This window comes from Anas platyrhynchos, chromosome 19, assembly GCF_047663525.1.
Source record: "Anas platyrhynchos isolate ZD024472 breed Pekin duck chromosome 19, IASCAAS_PekinDuck_T2T, whole genome shotgun sequence".
In the NCBI taxonomy this organism is placed as follows: Eukaryota; Metazoa; Chordata; class Aves; order Anseriformes; family Anatidae; genus Anas; species Anas platyrhynchos.
Genome location: NC_092605.1, coordinates 368,397 through 387,955, shown reverse-complemented (window position 1 = coordinate 387,955; position 19,559 = coordinate 368,397). Strand labels below are relative to the sequence as shown.

The 19,559-nt window shown below is 56.7% G+C and overlaps 3 protein-coding genes across 6 annotated transcripts; all 3 read right to left on the bottom strand.

Annotated features, from left to right (window-relative positions):
* Positions 1-16: 16 nt before the first annotated feature.
* Positions 17-4,084, bottom strand: SIRT7 (sirtuin 7). Its single transcript, XM_027471245.3, has 10 exons — positions 3,925-4,084; positions 3,721-3,858; positions 3,127-3,231; positions 2,454-2,524; positions 2,212-2,284; positions 1,627-1,725; positions 931-1,167; positions 609-689; positions 317-423; positions 17-246 (listed from the first exon to the last, which is right to left on the bottom strand). Exons 1-10 carry the CDS (start codon positions 4,018-4,020, stop codon positions 39-41), a joined length of 1,215 nt encoding a protein of 404 aa, XP_027327046.1. The 5' UTR covers positions 4,021-4,084; the 3' UTR covers positions 17-38.
* Positions 4,085-7,152: 3,068 nt separating this feature from the next.
* Positions 7,153-13,385, bottom strand: MAFG (MAF bZIP transcription factor G). 4 transcript variants are annotated; one of them, XM_027471246.3, is made up of 3 exons: positions 13,207-13,385; positions 8,749-8,810; positions 7,153-8,666 (listed from the first exon to the last, which is right to left on the bottom strand). In XM_027471246.3, the coding sequence occupies exons 2-3, from the start codon at positions 8,782-8,784 to the stop codon at positions 8,214-8,216; spliced, it is 489 nt and encodes a 162-aa protein (XP_027327047.1). In that variant the 5' UTR covers positions 8,785-8,810; positions 13,207-13,385; the 3' UTR covers positions 7,153-8,213. The 4 variants fall into 4 exon arrangements, with proteins under 4 accessions (XP_027327047.1, XP_027327050.1, XP_038021186.1 ...); XM_027471249.3 differs by lacking the exon at positions 13,207-13,385 and adding an exon at positions 12,892-12,910; XM_038165258.2 differs by lacking the exon at positions 13,207-13,385 and adding an exon at positions 12,472-12,490.
* Positions 13,386-13,984: 599 nt separating this feature from the next.
* On the bottom strand, positions 13,985-19,330 carry PYCR1 (pyrroline-5-carboxylate reductase 1). Its single transcript, XM_027471404.3, has 7 exons — positions 19,116-19,330; positions 18,953-19,023; positions 18,691-18,870; positions 17,790-18,011; positions 17,210-17,302; positions 16,645-16,808; positions 13,985-16,531 (listed from the first exon to the last, which is right to left on the bottom strand). The coding sequence occupies exons 1-7, from the start codon at positions 19,180-19,182 to the stop codon at positions 16,372-16,374; spliced, it is 957 nt and encodes a 318-aa protein (XP_027327205.1). The 5' UTR covers positions 19,183-19,330; the 3' UTR covers positions 13,985-16,371.
* Between the last annotated feature and the right edge of the window lie 229 nt (positions 19,331-19,559).

Sequence of the window (19,559 nt, the reverse complement as noted above, 5' to 3'; positions counted from 1 at the left end):
CCCCGAGCCCCCCCTCCCCCGGTTCCCCCCCCCCGCCCTCAGTTGCTCTTCCTCCGCCGGGTGCCCTTGGCGCAGCCGCGGCCCAGCCAGCCGCCGGGCCGGGCGGGCGGCGGCTCCTGCGGCGGCTCCTCCCGCGACTCCTGCGGCGGCTCCGCGCCCGGCGGCGGGGCCACCGGCTTCCGGGAGTGCGTGCCCTCCTCGCCGGGGCGCAGCGGCTCGGCCAGCGCGAAGATGGGGTCCCGCGCCCTGCGGAGACACGGAGGTGAGGGGCCGGCCGCTGCCCGGGGCACGGCCCTGGCGGGCCCCCCTCGCTCACCGGTCGTAGCTGGGGATGTCCAGCCCGAGCTCCTCCATCAGCAGCCGCATCACCTCATCGCAGCGGCCGTGCAGCTTCAGGGCAGCCAGGTCGTCCTTCGGCGTCCACTGCAGGAGCAACAGCAGGCCTGCTGCCGCGTGCCTACCCACTGCACAGCCCGGCTGCCCCACGGCGCAGGTCGGGGCACCAAGCCTCGCACCCTGCCGGCATGCTCTGCACCGACAGGCGCATCACCACGCCCTACATGAGGCTTGCCCCAAACCTGCAAACCCAGGGCCAGAAAGGCTCTCACCTGTAGGTTCACAATATATAGCTTCGGACGACGAGTTGGTGGCTTGCTCATGCACCAAAGACGTGGGTATTTTTTCAAAACCTGCCAGAAAACAGAGATTATCAGCACAGCCAAAGGCACGTGTAACTGAACGGTATCAGCGAGAGGAAAAGGATTGTATTACCAGGAAGGGAAAGAGGGAGGAAGAGAGACTATCACAGATGGTGGGCGAATCCTGACACCAGAGTTTACAGTTGTCTGTTTGGGAGGAGACTGCTCAGCACCAAGGTGTATCACCAAGAGGGAATGCTGCTAACAATCTTCACCGAGTCTCTAAAGTTACCTTTAAGCTGGAACCCAGACAAAGAATCACATCTGCTTTGCTTGCAGCTTCTGTTGCTGCTTCCCAGTTCAGGGGCTGTGTCAACGTCCCCTTCTCCCCAAAGTGGACGATTGTATCTCTCAACTGTGACCCACACTTGTGGCACATCCTGCCAGTGTGATGCCTGTGCAGGGCTGTGCGTTCTGTCACATCAAATACTCGCACATACTCTCTGTTAGGTGTACAGGAAGTGCAGACCTGGTACAGGAAGAAATAAATAAAAGAACAGTTGCATCATTAGCTTCTATAGCCCATTAAAGCCCAGGAACCAGACACTTCTCTAAGAGCAGCACCTTTTGGGGACAAAAAAATTGGAAGCAGTAGAACGAATCATCTGGGATCAGATGCTAACTTGAAAACAGTCAGAAGAGCTCAACTAGCAAGTACTATGGAGTACACACTGGCTATACGATAGAAGGGATTTCAGGGAAGGCCTGAAGAAGAACAGTCAGAAACAGAAGGCTCTAGCAAATACAGAGAAAAAGTTTTGTGGCTTGCTAAGTAGTTCATCCAAAAAAAAAATGATGACCCAAGGATATGAACTAAGCTGAGACTAGCCCATGGACTAATTCTTCCCCTCCAGGGAGAGACAAATAGTTCACATTACCTTCTTGTGAGGCCACCTGACAGTATTTTCATCCTGTTCTGGCTACCTACCTCTATGTACATGTTTCCATGAAGCTCAGATATGGCTGTTCGGGGTAACCCACTCCGCAGGTGCAGCCCATCACAGTTTTGAGACACCACATGCTGCACCTTGAAGAGAATAAAACACTGAGCTAACACAAACAGAAAGGACCCAAAGTATTACTGAAATGCAGGTAACACGTGTGTCCTAATATGCACTAAATAGATCTGCTCTGGTATACTGAGCTAACAAAAGAAAAGCATGGAGAACAGACCTCTATGAAAGCTAAATGAAGATTCCTCCTGCTAAACAAAGCTCTACTAGGTCTGGCTTACTTTGTGGCCATGTTCTCAGGCCAGCCTCACAAGGAGGCAAACACAAGCTATTGAAGAAAAGGCACAAGGGAAAAAACATGTCTGAGCTACCATCTGGAGCTGGCCTGATGAAGACTCAACTGTACAGGAACACGAGACAGTTGTTCCTACATGGATGTAGTCACCTCAGTAAGGGCACTGGTTATACAATCTCATGAAAAAAAAAATATTCCTTTTGGGTTTCATTTATCTTACTTTGGCAGTGCAGCTCAAGTAAGGCATGGGGAAAAAAAATCTTACCAAGTTATGCTTGTGTAGGGAAGCAATGCTCATATGGGTGAGCGTGGGCTCAGCCTCACTCAGATCTGTAGCCCTGACAAGAAAAAAAAAAAAACAAAAAAAAGCAGAAATTGACATTAATTTCTCTTTCAGTATCAGCTTTCTGCTTGTCATTGTCAGCTCAGAATTAGTCTCCTGAGTGGCTGCAGAACTGTCGTTCCAGAAAAGAGAAAGGAAGAGAAGTTCAGTAGTCACCTCCTTACCTGATGCTCCTGCCCTTCTGCAGCAACGTCCATATGCCATTAGGGCCTCTGTAGTCTGGGATCGAAGCTGCCTGCATTATGGGGAGAGACAAAGCGTGACACCCTGAGTCACGTACAGGGCTTGATGGGAAAGCTCATGCTTCTTGTCCACAAACGCATCAGCCTGCTCTCACCCAGGATGAGATGCATTCACCGCTGCATTTTTATTCAGTCCAAGTTTTCTAGCGGCTCCCTAATTTTAGCAACCTTTTCCCCCCCCCCCCCCCCCCCCCCCGTATTTTTACATTTCTTTTATCCAGCATCTCTTCTCCTACCTCGCAGTTCTCATTTTCACCCCCAGTATTTATTTTCTCCATTATGGAATCCCTCCAGAACTTTTTTTTTTCTCCAATTGTTACTTCACCTTTCCCTAGACAGAACCCTATTTTTGAATCTTTTCGTTATTTTCACTAAACTGATTCCTGATAACTTGTACACGGTGATTGTTAGCACATATTTATGACATTAGTGTTCATACACCCTGAACTCTGCAGTTCAGCAATATTAATACAGCATCCTACAATCACGTCGTCATTTGGATTCCACAAAAAAAAAAAAAAAAAAGTCTCCAAACATTGCAATACTCCTGAAGGAGCTCCCAAAGCTCCAGCCACTCACCCCCAAAGAATCCTACCGTACTGATCCCTGCTCCCGTGTAGATGACAAGGTGCTTGGCATTCCGAACAGCAGCAGCCAGCTCAGTGACCTTTCTCTTCAACTCCTCTGGTTCGTCACAAACCTAGGAAATAAAACTGAGCAATTCCACGTTCCCGAGATAGAGCACATCACTGACCCTGAAGGAATTGCTGTCTCCCTGGAAATTTTGACATGGGTCTAGCCTAGCTGAAAGAAGTGACGCACAAATACGATCAGAGGCAGTTCCAAAATAAAAGAAAGTGGGCGTTTTCTGGCCGCATTACATATTAAAGACTGAGGAAAGAAGTTTCCTGGGTGGTGGCACACGAAGACCCACCCTCCCAGGAGGCACACCCGATGAGATCCGCACGCATTTGGCAAACGTGGAAATTCTGCAGCTTCTGAACGCCTGGTGCCAGGAGACGGCCGAGCACCGCCGCCGCCTCAGGGGCCTGGCGCGCTCCGAGTAAGGCGGCACGGCGGCTTGCGGCCGGGGCCGGCACAGCTCCGGGGCCCCCCGGAGCACCGGGCCCCCTCCCCGGCGCCGTCCCCGCCCTCCCGCCCGCCATCCCGGCCCGGCCCCGCCGCCCACCTCCTCCTGCCGCCGGCGCAGCCGCTCGCGCCGCTTGCGGCGCCGCTCCAGCTCCCGGACGATGTCGTCGCTCTCGCTCAGCACCTGGCACTCCTCGGGGCTCCGCTCCGCCGGCGGCTTCCTCCAGATGCGGGACACCTGGCGGCACACGCAGCGCGTCACGGCGGCCCGGCCGGCCGGGGGGCGGGGGCCGCGCTGCCCTACCTGTCTGCGCCGGTCCCGCTGCTCCTCCTGCTGCAGGAGCTCGGCGCGCGCCGCCGCCTTCCGCTCCGAGCGGCTCAGGCTGCCGCCCGCCGCCATGGGCCCGGAAGCGCCCCGCCAGCGCCCCGCTTCCGCCCCCGGCACCCGCCGCGCGGCGCCGCTTCCGCCGCCCGATGGGAGCGGCCGCCCCCCCCCTCCCCGCCCCGCCCCGCAGCGCCCCCGCGCGGCCGGCGGAGCGCGGCGGAAGGAAGCGGCAGGCCGCGGTGTTTGAAAGCATTTTATTGTCATGTACAAAACAACGGCGGCCGCGCCGGCACCAACACTATGTACAGCAATAAATAACGCCCGCCGCCGCGCGGGGCAATAACTTAGCAATAAATACCGCCGCCCGCCCGCCCAGCGCGGCCCCCGGCCCGGCCGCCTCCCGCCCCGCCGCCGGGACCGGGCCCCCCCCCGAGCCCCCGGGCGCGGCGGCCCCGGCCTCGCCCTCGCCTTGGGGCCGGGGCCGGGGAGCCGGGCAGGGCCGGGCCCCGCTCAGTGCCCGGCGGCGCTGCGGAACGCGAGAGGAACTTTACACAATTCACCACAAGATACACAAACCCCGCGCCGGGGACACCTCACGGGGCTGCTCCGCGGGCAGGCGGGGCCGGAGCCCCCCCCCCCCCCAACCACTGCATCAAAAGGGCACCGGGGGAAGGAGAAAGGAAACACAACACCCTCCACAGCAGGAAACCGAACGGACGAGCACCTTAGGAACAAGAACTGTCACACTCCAGAACGCTATATACGAGAGAAATAGAGAGGGGAGAGAGAGAGAGAGAAAAGAGAGAGATCGGAGTGATGGGCTTGGGGCAGGGGCTGTCTCACACAGGCACAGGATGCCAGGTGGGGGACGCGGTCCCCTTGAGCATGACGCGAGATTCCTTGGACGCTGCAGAAATACATTACTTGGATTCCAATACTTCACTGACAAAACCAAAAACACCACGCTAGCATGGGGAAGCAGCACTCACGAGGGGACCACATCCCCTCCAACGTCCCCAGGATGGAGCCGGACAGAGCACTTCACGAGCAGGGAACCATCTCGCCTGCAGCCAGAGCCCGAACCTGCATGGAAAGGATCCCCACACCAACAGAGCTGGTTTACCACGCAGGCACACTCCAGCAGTAGCTTCGCGCCTGCTCCCCGTCAAGCAGTGTCCTCACCAAATGCATTGAGCCACTCAAAGCAAACTGGGACCACAAGCTAGCAAATACAGCACAGGGGAGGAGAAGTGACAGCATTAATGGCCGGTCAAGTCAGTGCTGATGCCTGCTCTCTTTGTCCTCCTGACTCACAGCCTCACTCCAGAGCAGCGCAAGCTCTTACTGGCAACAACAGCTGCCATCCAGCAGGCAGGGAAGGACCAGGGTGTTCCTTGGTGCAGAGTACAATGAGAGCAAATTCACCAGGGCTGTGGGACTGTCTGCCATCGCCCACTCTGTTGATGGGACCCTCCTCACAACAGTCTGCAGCACCTGGAGCTCAGCTCTTACCCAGTCCCATACACAAAACCTCGTCTGCTCACCCCACAGGGATCAGGCCTCCAGCTGGGTTTAGAACAGCTCTCTTGCCAGGTTAGATCTCAGACTGGCTCCGGTAGGGACATGGTTGAGATTTACACCCTGAGCCAAACTGGAGGACTCTTCTGTTGTGGAGCATCCCCTCCCTCCTGTCACCATCCACCAGGTGGAAGACAAAGGCTGGAGCCCAGAGGTCCGTGCTAAGTGCTGCACAGCAAGCAGCCCACCCAGCAAACAGCAGGGAAGCAGCGTCCCAGGCACCTCAACTCAGAGAAGAGAAAGCCCAAGGGCCGGGAGGGTGAAGCCTGAAGGCAATGTTCTCACCCACAAAGTTCACTGGGAAAAACACCCCAAACAACTTCTCTCTAAATTCACAACCAGTGCAAAGCTGATGTTCCCTTTCCAGCAGGAAATCCCCACCAACCACTGGCTCCTCTCCTGCCACTGTAGTTTTCATCAGCTTTACCTGCTTCTCAGCCCAGAGAAGAGCAGTACCAGTTCAGCTATGTGAGAAACACATCACCAAAAAACTCCTGGTGTAGCGAACTGCACTTCCCCACAAGACTACAGCTTCGCTTGTCCCATTCTTGCCTGTCCCCTGTGCTCAAGAGACTTTCAGCAACCAAGAGATCATCACATGGACTTCAGCTCCATGTCCTGCTTCTCTAAAACAACTCAGTAATCAGCTCAAGTCTTTCAGGGAGGCGAGGGAGGAAGGGGTTGTTAAAGTGTTTGTGGAAACGGAGCCTGACCACAAATAGTTTCTCAGCTGTGTCACGCAACTGTAAGTCTAAGCACCTTACCAACACCCACAGCCAGAAGCTGAACCAGGAAAGAAAGCAACCACATCACAGCTTACTTTTCAGTAATATGCAGACACTCAGCACAAGAGGCTGCAGCTCCAGGACTGGTGCAGGTCCTACGCTGCCCCAAATGGCTGGCAGACTTGCCTCTTCTCAGAGGAGCCACAAGAGCAACACAAGCTCTGACCACAGGACCCAAATCCAGTTCCAGAGTTCAATCCCATCAGTCTCCTCCTCTCCTTAGTTCTCCCATGTGTTACTTCTCCACCAGCGTTGCTGGAGGAAGGAGAAAGCAGCTCCTCTGGCAACATTTCCACCGTTCAGGTAACTCGGGTACCCAGCGTTGGCTGGGTAGCGAGAGGCCTGAGCTGTCTGTGCAGAAGCAACTGCTACAACACCCAGAGAGAGAAGCAGACCTCGTCCTGCAAAGCACCTCTGCAGAACAGCGTTCTCTGGGCAGGCATCACCACTTCATTGCACCAGCTGCTCCTTTTTGCCTTTAAGAAAAGCAGCAACTTTGCCTGTGTGCCAGAATCCTCCTGGAGAATTCGGAGAGACTCCAAGTCAATCTCTCACTTAAGCTCAGGGAAAACAATGGAAGCATGAAAACGACACCACATGGCAAAGGCAGCCACTGGCACCACCACACCACAGCGCCACGCACGAGCTCAGAGAGCACAGAGAGCGCAACACAAGGGGACACAACGGAAGCCAGCAAGATCGAGAATAAGTCACTTTTGGTACAATTGCAAAAAGATATCAAACAGGACTTGCCTCTTTTTTTGTCTTTTTCTAAGTTTTATAAATAAAGTCTGATAACTCTTTATAAAAACTAACCTCAGAGCCACAATCAGTTTGCGGGAGGTTCATGAGAAAATTTAAAATTATTTATTTATTAACTTTTAACTAGCAAAGTCTCCGAGAATATTTCCCCATTTATATGGCCAAATATTCTCACCCTCTCGGATAAAAAAAGCTGACTATAAATACGCTCTTCTCTTCTGTCTGATTTTCATTTTAAACTTAGATAATTTAATAACTCTTAAAATGATGTTTCTCTCTTTAAATAAAGGGCTATTTAACCACATAAACTGGTTGTGTAAACCATCACACTAGAGACACTTGATACCCTCAAAACACGGGGACAACTAGTGATTTTGGTCTTGTTCAGTGCAACGCATTAGGCACAAAACCGGCCTGCAGTCAATATGGTACCTTCCCTCCCTCCCTCCCTCCCTCTCCCCCAGGTGCTGGGCCCCCTCTGTGGGCCCTGTCCTGGCTCCCTCCCCTTTGCTGGAGCAGAGGCAGCAGGGCACGGCAGCATCTTCCCTTCCACCACCACTAGTCCACATTGCTAACGCAACAGAAGTTTGAAGGAAACCCACCGCTCGGGCACAGAGGCACACCTAGAAACAAATACCAAATCTATTACACAGAACACCCCAACTGCGACTACTGGTACCAGATGAGACAAAAGCAGCAGGCTCAGGCACCTGGCAGTCAGGCACCGCGATACACCACCTGGAAGAGTAATGAAATAAAGCCTTTGGAAGTGACTGAAAACCAGGGTTCCCAACCCCCAGGAAGAAAGCCTCCCTCCAGGCCTCCCCCAAGCCACCAAAAGCCCACTTGCCGCGCCGTCGGCCACGCTGCGCAGACTTCCTTTGGCCAGAACACCAAGATCTCACAGTCTGTCCCAGGGGCAGCTGAGGGCTACAGACTGCTGGGTGGGAGGCTCTGTCTGCACAGGACAAGGGATGCATCACCACTGCTCATACAAAATAAAACCAGAGCGATCAGCAGGCCAGTCCTGGGCCAAGAAGAAGGAAACCGGACCCGTGTGGGGAGGGTTTGTGCTTTGGGGATTCCAGGCTGATTTTGTGCCTAATTGCCCTGCACAGACAAGCTCAGGCAACACTCGCTTCACTAAGACCGGGCGTCCGTTTTGGATTTCACTATTGTGATGACACTAGTAGTAGCAACCTTGCCAGGGACGAGGGGCCCCATGCTGGAGGCGAGAGGCCCCCGCACAGGGGTGACAGGGCTCCGGGCCACGGTTCTGGCGAAGTTCTGGAGTGCCTCGTATTTGGAGCGGAGAGCATCGAGTTCCATTTTCATGCTGGCGTTCTCAGAGGCCAGCTTCTCCACCTCCTGCTGCAGCTCTGCCTTCTGCTTCTCCAGTTCCTCCTTCTGGGTAACACGCTTGACCCTACAGCTGGCTGCGTAGCCTCGGTTCTTCAGCGTGCGGCGACGCTGCTTCAGCTGGATGATCTCCTCCTTTGACAGGCCCCGTAGATGCTGGTTCAGCTCCCGCACAGACATGGTCACCAGCTCCTCATCTGTCAAGCTGGTCCCATTCTCGCCTGGCTCCCGCTTCACCTGGAAGAGAAGGCCGCATGCGTTCACGAAGCCCAGAGCAGGTACCCACACGGCCCCTGCTTCCCTCCCCCTGCTGCTTTACCTTCAAGGCCTTGTTTCCTTTGTTGGGGGTCGTCATAACACGACAGCCTTGTCAGTCGGGTTCTGGAAGGGAAGGGGAGGTCAGGTTAGCCCCACAAGATGAAGCAGAGCCTGCACCGCTCTGCTTCTGGAGCGGAGTCCAGCAGCAACGCCCCGTGCTGGTGCACATCCCACTCGCCTCCCCAGGCAACGCTCAACAAGCCCCCAGCTGCACCGGACTCACAAGCGACAGGTTCTGTCCCCGAGCAGAAACTGCTGCCCTTCCACACCCCTATGCCCATGGAGACTTGCAGCAATGCTGTTTTTTGTTTGGGGTGGGGGAAAATTAAAACAAACTAGGAGGAGCCAGAATACACGGAAGCCACATCTTTAAAAATAGCCTGGCAGGCAGCAGGCTGCGTCCAGAGCACGCCTGCTCCGGGCCAGTCACGCTGACTCAGCACGCTGGCAGCCTGCGCCTCTTGCTCCCAGCCTCATCCTCGCAGCCCCCAGGCACGGCGAGGCGCCTGGCCGCTGCAGCACGCCCTGCCCAGCTGCTGCCCGAGCACAACCAGGAACTCCTCAGGACAAGAGTCCTACCAGACTCCTGGCGATCCCAAGGACACAAACCAGCGCGGTTCATGAGCAGGTGGCCCTGGTAGCAAGCAGAGGGGAAGCCTTCGCCTCCACAACGCACCTCCCTGGGCACAGAACACCATTACTGCGGTCGCTCCTCTCCAACCTTTCTCTGCTTCCCAGCAAAGCCACCACACGTAGATTAAAGTCAAAGACCTGCAACCCGACACTGCCGCACAAGCAAGCATGTGGGCACGCTGGGACGCCATCACAAGGTTGTGCTGACACCCCAGCAGCCCCCACCTCTCCCAGTCACCCAAAGCTGACCCCCAGCTGCAGGTCTTTTCTGTAAGGAAGTCCCTATCAGTCTGTGGCAAGGTCAGGACAGCACCACCGTCTCCCTCCCTTATCTTCAGAGCCATGTTACACTCACAATAGAACAACGATTAAGGGAGACCAAACCCAGAGGAGAGCAGACTCCTTCACTGCCAGGGAAGGTGGGATTTCAGAAGGGGAACGAGCAACTCACAAGCTTGTTTTTATACTGAATCATATTGGAGCTCCTGTTTCTGTCCCCACATACCTCCTCCTCTCAGGCTTTAGTTCAGAATGCTACTGCACCACCCAATGGATTGAACCCCCAGATATCACTCGACAATCGTGTCTCAAACAATCTGGAGCTGAGGGCGTCCTTAAGCAAGGCAAGCATTCTTGTACAAGTGCAATCCATAAGCACCTTTGTACCTTCAGTCCCAGTCAACGGCAATTTAGTTTGCTACTATTTTGGTTGCTCGATTTAAAGGCTAGAGTTGTTGCCAAGAACAAGCCACGGCGTACAAGTCAGCAAATATGAACTTGTGCTCTTCTAGCAGCTGTGGCTCAGGCTCCCCACAGTGCATCTACTGCCTGTTAGAGGTGAGCGGGTTCAGCATTCTCTAGGACACCTAGCAGAGAAGTAAAATTCAGATGTTCCCGAAGACTCGAGCCTGCCAGGAGGCAGGCTATTTATACCCAGAGGACAATGTTCCTTGCAATGAGATGTCCGCTACAACCTGACAGTGCTAGTGTAAAAGGGTCACTTTGCCAGCCAAAGCAGGCAGCTGCACCAAAGCAGGCAAACAGAGGATGGATCACACACAAGATATTGCCTTGTGAAGATCAGTTCTTCACTTTCCCATACCATTCTATTTTTTTCCCCTCTGTTCCCCCCGGCAAACAAAATGCCCACCGGGGAAAGGAGCAGAAGGAAGGGAATCACTGGAGAGGCTAAAAATATAACCACTTCAGCACCTCTCTGCACTGCTCTCTGGTGAGCACAGGGGACCAAGGGCAGCTACAGTCAATGGTGCTGCAGAAATTTGTTTGCCTTGCAGTGCTAAACAATTCTCAGCTGTCTGGCAAATGCTCAGACTTCCTTCATTATAGCAGAGCTGAAAAAACAAACAAAGCAACAACCGTGCTGCACCAGGCAGGGCACAGGGAAGAGAGCTTCTTGGAGCAGGCTGCAGAATCAGGAGAGGTGCTCGCACAGTCTAGACCCTACAAAGTCAATGACTTACTCCATCCTTTGCATTACGATTTCCGTTAAATCTATATAAACCCACAAATGGGAATGCTAAAGAATGGACTAACCTGTGGGAGGAAATCGGATGCTCGAGTTTACAGCCAAATCTGCTCAGCAAAACCCTTTACTGGGAGAATTCAGAGGTCTCTCAAGCACTAGAACTCCTATCTACATCATATAGCTAAAGGTGATGAAGTGACTTTTTCAAGGCTGCCAAGAGGAGTAATTTTAACAAACCTCACTGCAACCTCCCAAACCCACAGCCAAACCACTTTCAGACCTGAGAGCTGCTGTGAGGAAAGTCAGTGCAGATGCGAACCAAAAGGGTCTGTAGCTGAGAGACAACAGCTGGGGTTACCCCGCAGACTGCGACAGCCCCAAAAGCTGAGATGGGGTCAAGAGAGCTATCAGAAATCAGACAAAAGAAGAGACTGGTTCCAGCCCCCTTGCAACAGGGAATTAACTTTCTTGAATTGAGTGTTTTTACCCAGAGGAACAGAACTCGGCCAGGCCTTGTTCTCAGAGCAGCCTCCACTCTGTAACAAGGCCATGCCTGAAAGCACCTGGCGATTTCACCTCCCCTTTATCCCACAGCCCCCTTTCCAGAAGGACCAAAACGGAGATGCAGCCACACACAAGCCTGCCAAACAGAATGGGAAGAACGGCCTGGGAACTAGCTGGTGGCTGTCTTCTGGTCACGTTTAAAGGACTGGAGATGGGGCTATCTGGCAGCTGGCCCATAGGACACACAGAGAGCTGGCGCTGAGACAGACCAAACTTGGTTCAACTCTCCAGACTGCTGATTTCTCAGCATTTGATAGCTTCCCAAAGAAAGATCGCACTGAAAAGAGCCAAATGTGATGACTGCAGTGAAGAAAATGCAGCCTCAACACATTTCCCGAGAGCTCTAAAGGCCTGAACTCAGCACAAGTGCAGCCAATTCTTTCCTCAGCTTGAAAGCACCACAAGAGAGCTGACAGCACCGCGCATGATTCAACGCAGGCCCCATTCTCCACATTCCTGATCGCAGAACCGTGCCACGAGCCCAGTGTAAACACGGTGACGTCAGGCGCAGGCTGGCCGGGACGGCGCCGGGAGGGAGGCCGGGAGGGAGGCCCATCTGCAGGGACGTGGGGGCAAAGCGAGGGGCCGAGCTCCTCCGCAGCCTCCGCTGCGCAGCACGCACAGAGGCGGTTTTGCTGCCAGCTGTTGGGCACACAGCACGAGGACGCTCTCCCCCAGTGTGGATTTCACGTTCTGTTTGTTTGGTTTTTGTGCAAATCAGTTCGCGGTCCTCCCAGGACTCGGAACAGATCAGGCAGTTTCCCCCATTACACCTGACGTCAGGGCAGCGCCGCTGCTGCGCGTCCCCACTTCTCCCTCGGGAGTCCCCGGTGAACTCGCGTCCAACCCAGAGCACTTCCCCAGCAATTCTTCGCTCGAGGAATCTGCCCACGGAGCCGGCTCTGGCGGTGCTTTCACAGATAACGGCAACAGCCAGCGCCCCAAGAGCCCGTCCAGCCTCCCGGGAGCGCCTTCCTTCCCCCACGCGGTTCAAACGGCCCCATCCTGGAGGCGGCCCCGTCCGCGAGCTGCAGGACCCACCCCGCGCCCCGCGAACAGCAGCGTGGAGCGAAGCCCCCCCCGGTCGGGGCTCCCGCCCTGCTCCGCAGCCCGGCGGCGGGCTCGCCTCCCGCTCCCGACGTTGGGCGTTCGCTCCGCTCGGGGCCAGCCCCGGGCCGCTCCCGGCGCCTGCCGGGACCACGGGGACTGCCCGGGGCGGCGAGCCCACGGCCCGGCACCGGGCAGGGGCCTCAGCCCCGCGGCCGCGAGCTCCCTCCTGGGCGTCCCGGGAGGGCCTCGGCCGGGGGGGGGAACGAGCCCCGGGGCCGGCCCGCGGGTGCCTCGTCCCGGAGCGGCGGAACCGAGGAGCCGCCGGGAAGAGCCGCCCGACGGCCCCGTCCCCGGGAACGCTCCCGCCCGCGGGACGCGGAGGGGCGGGGGAGGCGGCGCGGGGCCGTGCACCTGTTGCCCGGCCGCCGGGGGGCACCGGGCAGGGCAGGGCAGGGCAGGGCCGCGCCGCGACACGGGCGGCGCCGGGCGGCCGCCGAGCCCCCGCCATGAGTCAGCGGCGGGGACCCCGCGCGGCGATCGCCGGCCCCGCCCGCGCCGGCGCCCCCCGGCCCCCCCCGGCCCCGGGCGGCGGCGCCCGCCCCGCCCCGCCCCCGGGGACCGGCCCCGCCGCCCCGCCCCGCCCGGTGCCGGGGCCGCGCCCGCGCCGCGCCTCCCGCGGCCGCCGCCGCCTCCGCCCGCCGCGCGGCCCGCGCCGCCCGCGCCCACCTCGCGACGGAGCCGGCGGGGGCCGGGGCCGGGCCGGGCGGAGAGGCCGCGCTGCAGGGACCGGGACCGGGACCGGGACGCCGCTCGCCGCCGCCGTCCGCCGCCGCGTCACGTGATGTTTGGGTCACGTGGCTCCATTCATGAAGCGCCCGGCGCAACCGCCCCGCGCCTTAAGGGGGCCGCGCGCTGCCGGCACAGGCGGCGGGGACAGGGGCGGGGCCGGGCCGGGGCCGCGCCTTCAAGGGGGGGGGAGGGGGAGGGGGCACGCCCCGCACCGGGGGCCCGCGGGCGGATCGCGGTAGCGCCGCGGGTCCGCGCCGGACACCCCCTCAGCCGCAGCACCGAGGGGCAGCGAGGCTCCACCGGCAGCCTCGACCGGAAAGCCCCCGGGCCCTGACGGGGAGGGGGCGGGCGGGGGGCGCAGCTCGGCAGCGGGGCTCGGCCCGGCACCGCCCGTCCCGGAGAGCCCCGCGCTGGGCACCCGCAGCCCCCGCCCGGCTCCAAGCGAACGGCGCGGGCAGCGGCAGAGCCCCGCTGAGCCGCCGGGTCAGGGCGGGCGGACACGGGTTAGCGCCCGAAGCCCTCGGTGTGGGGACTGCAGCCGGACGCCTTCCTCCCTCCCTCCCTCCCGAACACAACCCGGGGGCGCGGGGCCCCCCAGCAGTGAGGGCGGCAGGCCGGGCGCTCCCCACACCCGGCACAGCGAGGGCCCGGGGGCTGCTCTCGGAGGCAGGAGCCGTACCCACTCCCAACAGCCGGCACCAGGCACAGACCCCTGTCAGAGAAACAGTTTATTATGTAAAGAGCGAGGAGGAGTGGCTATCATGCCTACAGCATCACGCCCTGCTACCAGCCTAACACTAGGAACAATCAGCACGAGCACCTCTGACAGCTTCTGCACTGGTCAGTAAATGCATTTCCTGCATCCCCTAAATGCACGGGATTCCTCCGGAGACAGCCCACCTCAAGGGACTTGTACCAAGTCCTCCCTCAGTGTATCTCAAGGTAGAACATGGCATAACGCATTTATCCACCCAAATCCATTCTGTCCCATCCAGTTTGCTGCTCCCCCTGCAGCCCAGTAAAAATGACAAGGGCAGCACACACATTTTGTGCAGTTTTATGGCTTGAGACAGGACTCAGGCTCAGGGAGATGAGTAAAGGCAGGGAAAACATGAAGGGAAGTTAGCTATAAAGAAACCACATAAAGCAGCAGATGCTAACTCTTTAGGGCTGTTACGGGGATGAATGCCAGAACCGTGCCTGAAGGTTAACTGCCTTTCCAAGTGACTGTCTGTCATCCATCATCTGTCTGATCAGCATTGGTCCCTTGTGCTTTGAGGCTACAACCACACATCCCTCTCCCTGTGGGTCCAGAGAAGAGAGCTGCTGTGTTGACCCCAGCTGCCCCCAGCCCACCACACCACCAGCTCGCGCCTGGCCTGGTGCTCAGGGCTGTGCCAGCACCAGGAAGGACTGAGTAAGGCCTCCCTCTCTGCTTTCTACAGCTGCAACGCTGGCCAGATTCCTTCCCTCGCAAATACTAGAATTTGGCCGGCAGAAGGAACCACTGCTTCTAGACCCCATACTTCTGTTTTTTTTGCTCATGAATTTAAGTTAGACTTGGGAAATTCGTCACACTGGAACAGCAAGTCTTACATCCAGCTGACTATGCTTTTGCAGAGGAGTATTTCACCAAGCAAGTCCTTATTGCCAGATAGGTATGAGGCACTCATGTCCCACCTTGACCACTTTTGCGTCAAGCAGGGACTGACTTTCCTCCTGGGTCTCATGCAAGATGAGTTAGGTGAGATGGGACAACATCTGAGCCGCAAGCTAGGCCAGGTGACTCAGTGTTTCCCTTTGGTCTTGTATCCTAAAGAAGTAGGAATGCAAATGCGTGAGGCACCCCCCAACGCATTTCTAGGCATTTCCCCATTTTAGCCATTAGCAACATGACACCTTCAAAGAAACAATGGTAAAAGAAAAGACATAATTGTGCCAACATAAAGTGAGTCTGAGGACTTCTATGCTGGAATTCAGCAGCCCAGGAGCTGCTGGGAAATTCTACTGGGAAAAGGGCTGTCTGGAAGGGACAATCAGCTCATTGCAACACTGATGGATTGCACAAGCTTAAGCAGTGTTAATAAGCATCAACACTACAGTCTGAGAAGGAGGTACAGCCTGAAGCAAAGAAAGGTGCTGAGAAGAGTCCTGACATCAACAGGTAGCCCAGCACCCAGGTACCAAACCCTGCTCAAGCCTAGGGGAACATACACAAAGTTTTCTCTGTAGGAGGGTGTCCTGCAGCTTTGCTCCCTGCTGCTTCAGGAGCAGTGCAAAGAGCAGAGCATCAGGGAGCACAGTGGAATCAGAACACATATATGGGTATGTGGGAGCAGATCCTGGCCATGGAGAGGGAAGGGAATACGGAGCAATCACTACTCCTCTACCTGCCTAATCCATCAAGCAAGGCTCGCAGCACAGGAAGGACAGCAAGAGCAGTTCGTAGTTCCTCAAACCGCATGGAGTGGGAAAAAAAAATGGTAAACAGCAAAGAAAGAAATGGAGTGTGGCCCAGGGGTTCATACCATCACTTTGTCAAAGTCAAGGCTGATGGGAAATGCAGAAGATGCACTTTCGTACCTTGTAAGAGGTACATTAGAGCCCAGCCTCTAACATAGCACACAGAATTATATTTTTGTGGCAGTACCTGCTTTAGCTAATACAGACAGCAACAAGACACAAGCTCTGACAGCAGATGCAAGATGGGTTAAGTGGGATCCAAGCCTGATTCAAACCTTTGATATCAAAGAGCATTTGGAGACTCCTTAAAAAACCTATTAGAAACCATTTCTGCATGGGACACAAACACTGCCTGAGTTCTGGAATCATTCAAGGCTTCTGGTCAAATGATGCCCTTGATAAACTCTGATGATGGTATCACACCTGCCCACTGGAGAACAGCAATGCTAGGGACAGTTGGCACAAACTCCTCTAGAGGTTACAGACCCTTTTCTACAGCTGTGCTCTGTCCCACAGCTGCTGCAAGCCAAGAGCCAGGTATGGAGGACACCGACATTCAGAGTAAGCATTTTCCTTAGACAAGAAAGAAAGGGCATGGAGGAGACTGATGTTCAGCAAAGCCAGACTACAGCAGTCTGTTCAGTTCTTCTTGCTGCTGGGGCTCTTATTGGTAAACAGACTGACTTTGCTGGCAGATGCCAAAGACAGAGAAGGAGACTCCAGTTTCACCTTATCCAACAAAGTCTTCTTTATGGCTGCTGGGGAGATCTTCTCTTGGTCTGCCAAATGCTGCAGCTCCCTGCAGAGGGGTAGTGGGGGAGAGAGAGAGAGAGAGAGAGAGACATAGCAAGAGGAAGAAGCAGGGTTTGGGAGGGAAAGTTTGCAGGCTCTTTAGGACTTTGTGTTGCCCACCTTGTCCGGATGCAAGAAGCCTCCACAGCATTGATCAGGAGTGAGCGAAAGCCACCACTCTCTAGGAAGTGCAGGGCATGGATGGTGGCTCCCCCCGGCGAGCAGACGTTGTCCTTCAGCTGACCCGGGTGCTGTTCAGATTCTAACAGCATTTTGGCAGCACCCTGTAGTGAGGAAGAGAAGACAGCTACCAGAACTCTGACTGAGGAAACCCACTGTCTAATACTCCTGTTCTCTGCTGCACAGAGCAGCACCTAAACACACACAGCAGGCAAAACTTGTCTGCCTGAGAACTATTAGCATGCTGCCAAAACACTTTTCAGAGATGAAAAAGCCTGCACAGGAGTGATGGTTCCCCAGGCCTAGGCTCCCACACCACCATCAGTGCCAGAAGATTGCTGCAGATGCTTCTTATGTCCCCTCGCTGAGAATGTGTGTGCATTCAAACCAAACATATTTTAAAGTAGATTCATTAAGGACTGAGATCTTTTTAAACCATGATGTGCAGAATTCTCTGCACAGAGTGGGCACAAACTCAAGTGCATTTCAGAGAAGAAACACTGACCAGTAAAGCCTGGGCTCCAAGCCGGACAGCCAGCCTGCGGGGAAGTCCCATTTTCACACCTCCATCTGCCAGAGCATCCAGGGCAGTGAATGCCTGAGATGAGACACAATCAGTAAGTGACTGAAACGCTCCATTCCAAGACTAATATTCTTATGGAGGACAGAATCCAGGGATCCAGGATCACATTGTGACTCCTGTCACTTACAAACACTTGACAGAAGTCAGACCCTTTACTGTACTGATGCCATGCCAGGCTTCCCTCCCACTAGTTACAGCCGAGCTATGGGGGGAATGGGAAAAATTTAGCTTCTAGGTCATACTAACAAGAGGCCCAGGTTTTGCAACATGGACATGCGAACACTGCACACTGACCACGGACTTCAGACTCATCCATCTGGTAATGGAATTTTGTTGTTGACCTATGCTGGTTATAAACCAGATACCTGGATTACATGTCCCATCACGAACGTGAGTAATGAGAAAAACAAGAAACCACATGCTGAAGTTGCACGGATTTTCACTGCATGCAAAGTCCGCCATTCTCCCCTAGATTTTTACAAGTTGAGGAAGCAGCACATACATACGCAGGGCCGCTGCCACTGAGCCCCGTTACAGCATCTATCAGGTCCTCTTCCACTTCCGTGCAGAAGCCTACACTGGCCATCAGCTGTTCCAAGAGCTTCCCATCCTCCACGTCCGCATGAGTCCCAGTGGCATAGACTGTAGCACCTTCCCGGACAATCACAGGGGTGTTCGTCATGCACCTGATTACTTTAGGGGTGGGGCAGAAGGCCGAGAGTTTCTTAGGACAGAAAATTATTGAAGAGAGAGAAAGAAGAAGGAGAAAGAAAAAACTTTAGTGTATATCTGGCATACCACATAGGCTGTCTAGGAAAGGGCTCCCAAGGGGCAAGAGCAATCCAAGCAGAGGAGCGGACAGACTCCTGTATCCCAAATCCCCTGCTTTTAGCCAAAGCAGGCAAAACTTGAAAGGGAAGTTTTTTGTATCACCAGCAAATAGAAAGCTGAGCAAAGCTACTGTTGGGAACAATATCCTGAACACCTCCCACATCAACTCACAAGTCTCCAAAACAGCTCCTGCAGACACTTAGCAGAAAGTCTGCAGAAATTCAGGGGAGATGACCCACCTCTGTTGAGAGAAAAAAGATCTGATAGCATTACACACAATAAAAGAGCTGGCACAAAAACTACTACAGATTATTTTGATGCGGGCAGGCAGAGGGGGCCCAAAGCCACCAGGAGGGTGCAGTATAAACACGTTACTACCGGGAATCGCAAGCAGTGCCAGCCCTTTGCACCAGCTGCTGGAAGATGACAGCAGGACAGGCTCGAGGCCGTCTCCAGCAGGATCCTGCCCTACCAGCTTTGACTCCCAGGCTGGCCGCCGCAGCACGGGGCCAGGGGACGCGGGCCCGGCGGTGGCGTGGCGCCAGGAGGGCCCTGCCCGCGGCTCCCCTCACCTTCTCGATGGAGCTGATGGTGACGCCGGCAGCGCAGGAGACCACGATGTGGCGGGCCTCGATGTCGGGGCCCACCTCGTCCAGGATGAAGGGGATGATGGGGGGCTTCACGGCCAGGAAGAGGACGTCGCTGCTCTTCACCGTGTCCTTGTTGCTCACCGTGAAGTTCACGCCCATTTTCTGCAGCGGTCGGGGACAAACGGGAGGGCTGTGGGCCGGGGCTGCTCACCCGCCGGGCTCCCCGCCGCGCCCCCGCACTCACCCGCAGCCCGCTCACGGTGGGTAGCTCGGTGTCCGGGGAGCTCGCCGTGATCTTGTGCGCAGCCAGGACCCCTGCGGACGGCACCGGGCGGCACCGCGTCAGCCGGGACGGGACGGGACCGGCCGGGACGCGCCGCCCACCTCGCCCGCGCCCCGCCACCCACCTGCGGCCGTGAAGCCCCTGGCCAAGGCGAAGGCGAGCTGCCCGGCCCCGATGAACCCCACGCTCATGGTGCGGAGCGGAGCGGAGCGGGTCAGAGCCGGTCGGGTCCGTGCGGGGCGGGCTGGGCCGGGTCCCACCTGCGGCCACGCCGCCGTCCACGTGGCCCCGCGCGGCGCGGGCGGGCGATGACGCGGCGCGGGGGGCGGGGCGGCGGCGCGCAGCGAATGGGAGCGCTGCAGGGCGGGGCCGCGCCGCGCCTCCGCCTCTCAGCGGCGAGGGGCGGGGCCTCGGGCTGAGCCCCCGCCAGCGATTGGCGCAACCCGCGCCGGGCCTTGCATCATTCGCCGCCGACGGGGGCCGCGCGGGGCCAGCCGCGGCCGCTCGCCACGCGCCGCGAGGCGGAGCTCTCGGCACGCCCGAGCCGCGGCCGCCGCCCGCCGCCTTC

Coding starts and splice junctions, on each gene's coding strand:
- MAFG (XM_027471246.3), bottom strand. CDS start 8,784: ATGACGACCCCCAACAAAGGAAACAAGGCCTTGAAG. Junction 8,667..8,748: donor AAGGAAACAAGGCCTTGAAG/GTAAAGCAGCAG, acceptor CTTCTCTTCCAG/GTGAAGCGGGAGCCAGGCGA.
- PYCR1 (XM_027471404.3), bottom strand. CDS start 19,182: ATGAGCGTGGGGTTCATCGGGGCCGGGCAGCTCGCCTTCGCCTTGGCC. Junction 19,024..19,115: donor CAGGGGCTTCACGGCCGCAG/GTGGGTGGCGGG, acceptor TGCCGTCCGCAG/GGGTCCTGGCTGCGCACAAG. Junction 17,303..17,789: donor GTGGCAGCGGCCCTGCGTAT/GTATGTGCTGCT, acceptor GTCTCATCTCAG/GCATTCACTGCCCTGGATGC.
- SIRT7 (XM_027471245.3), bottom strand. CDS start 4,020: ATGGCGGCGGGCGGCAGCCTGAGCCGCTCGGAGCGGAAGGCGGCGGCG. Junction 3,859..3,924: donor AGCGGGACCGGCGCAGACAG/GTAGGGCAGCGC, acceptor GTGTGCCGCCAG/GTGTCCCGCATCTGGAGGAA. Junction 2,525..3,126: donor CGGGAGCAGGGATCAGTACG/GTAGGATTCTTT, acceptor CCCATAATGCAG/GCAGCTTCGATCCCAGACTA.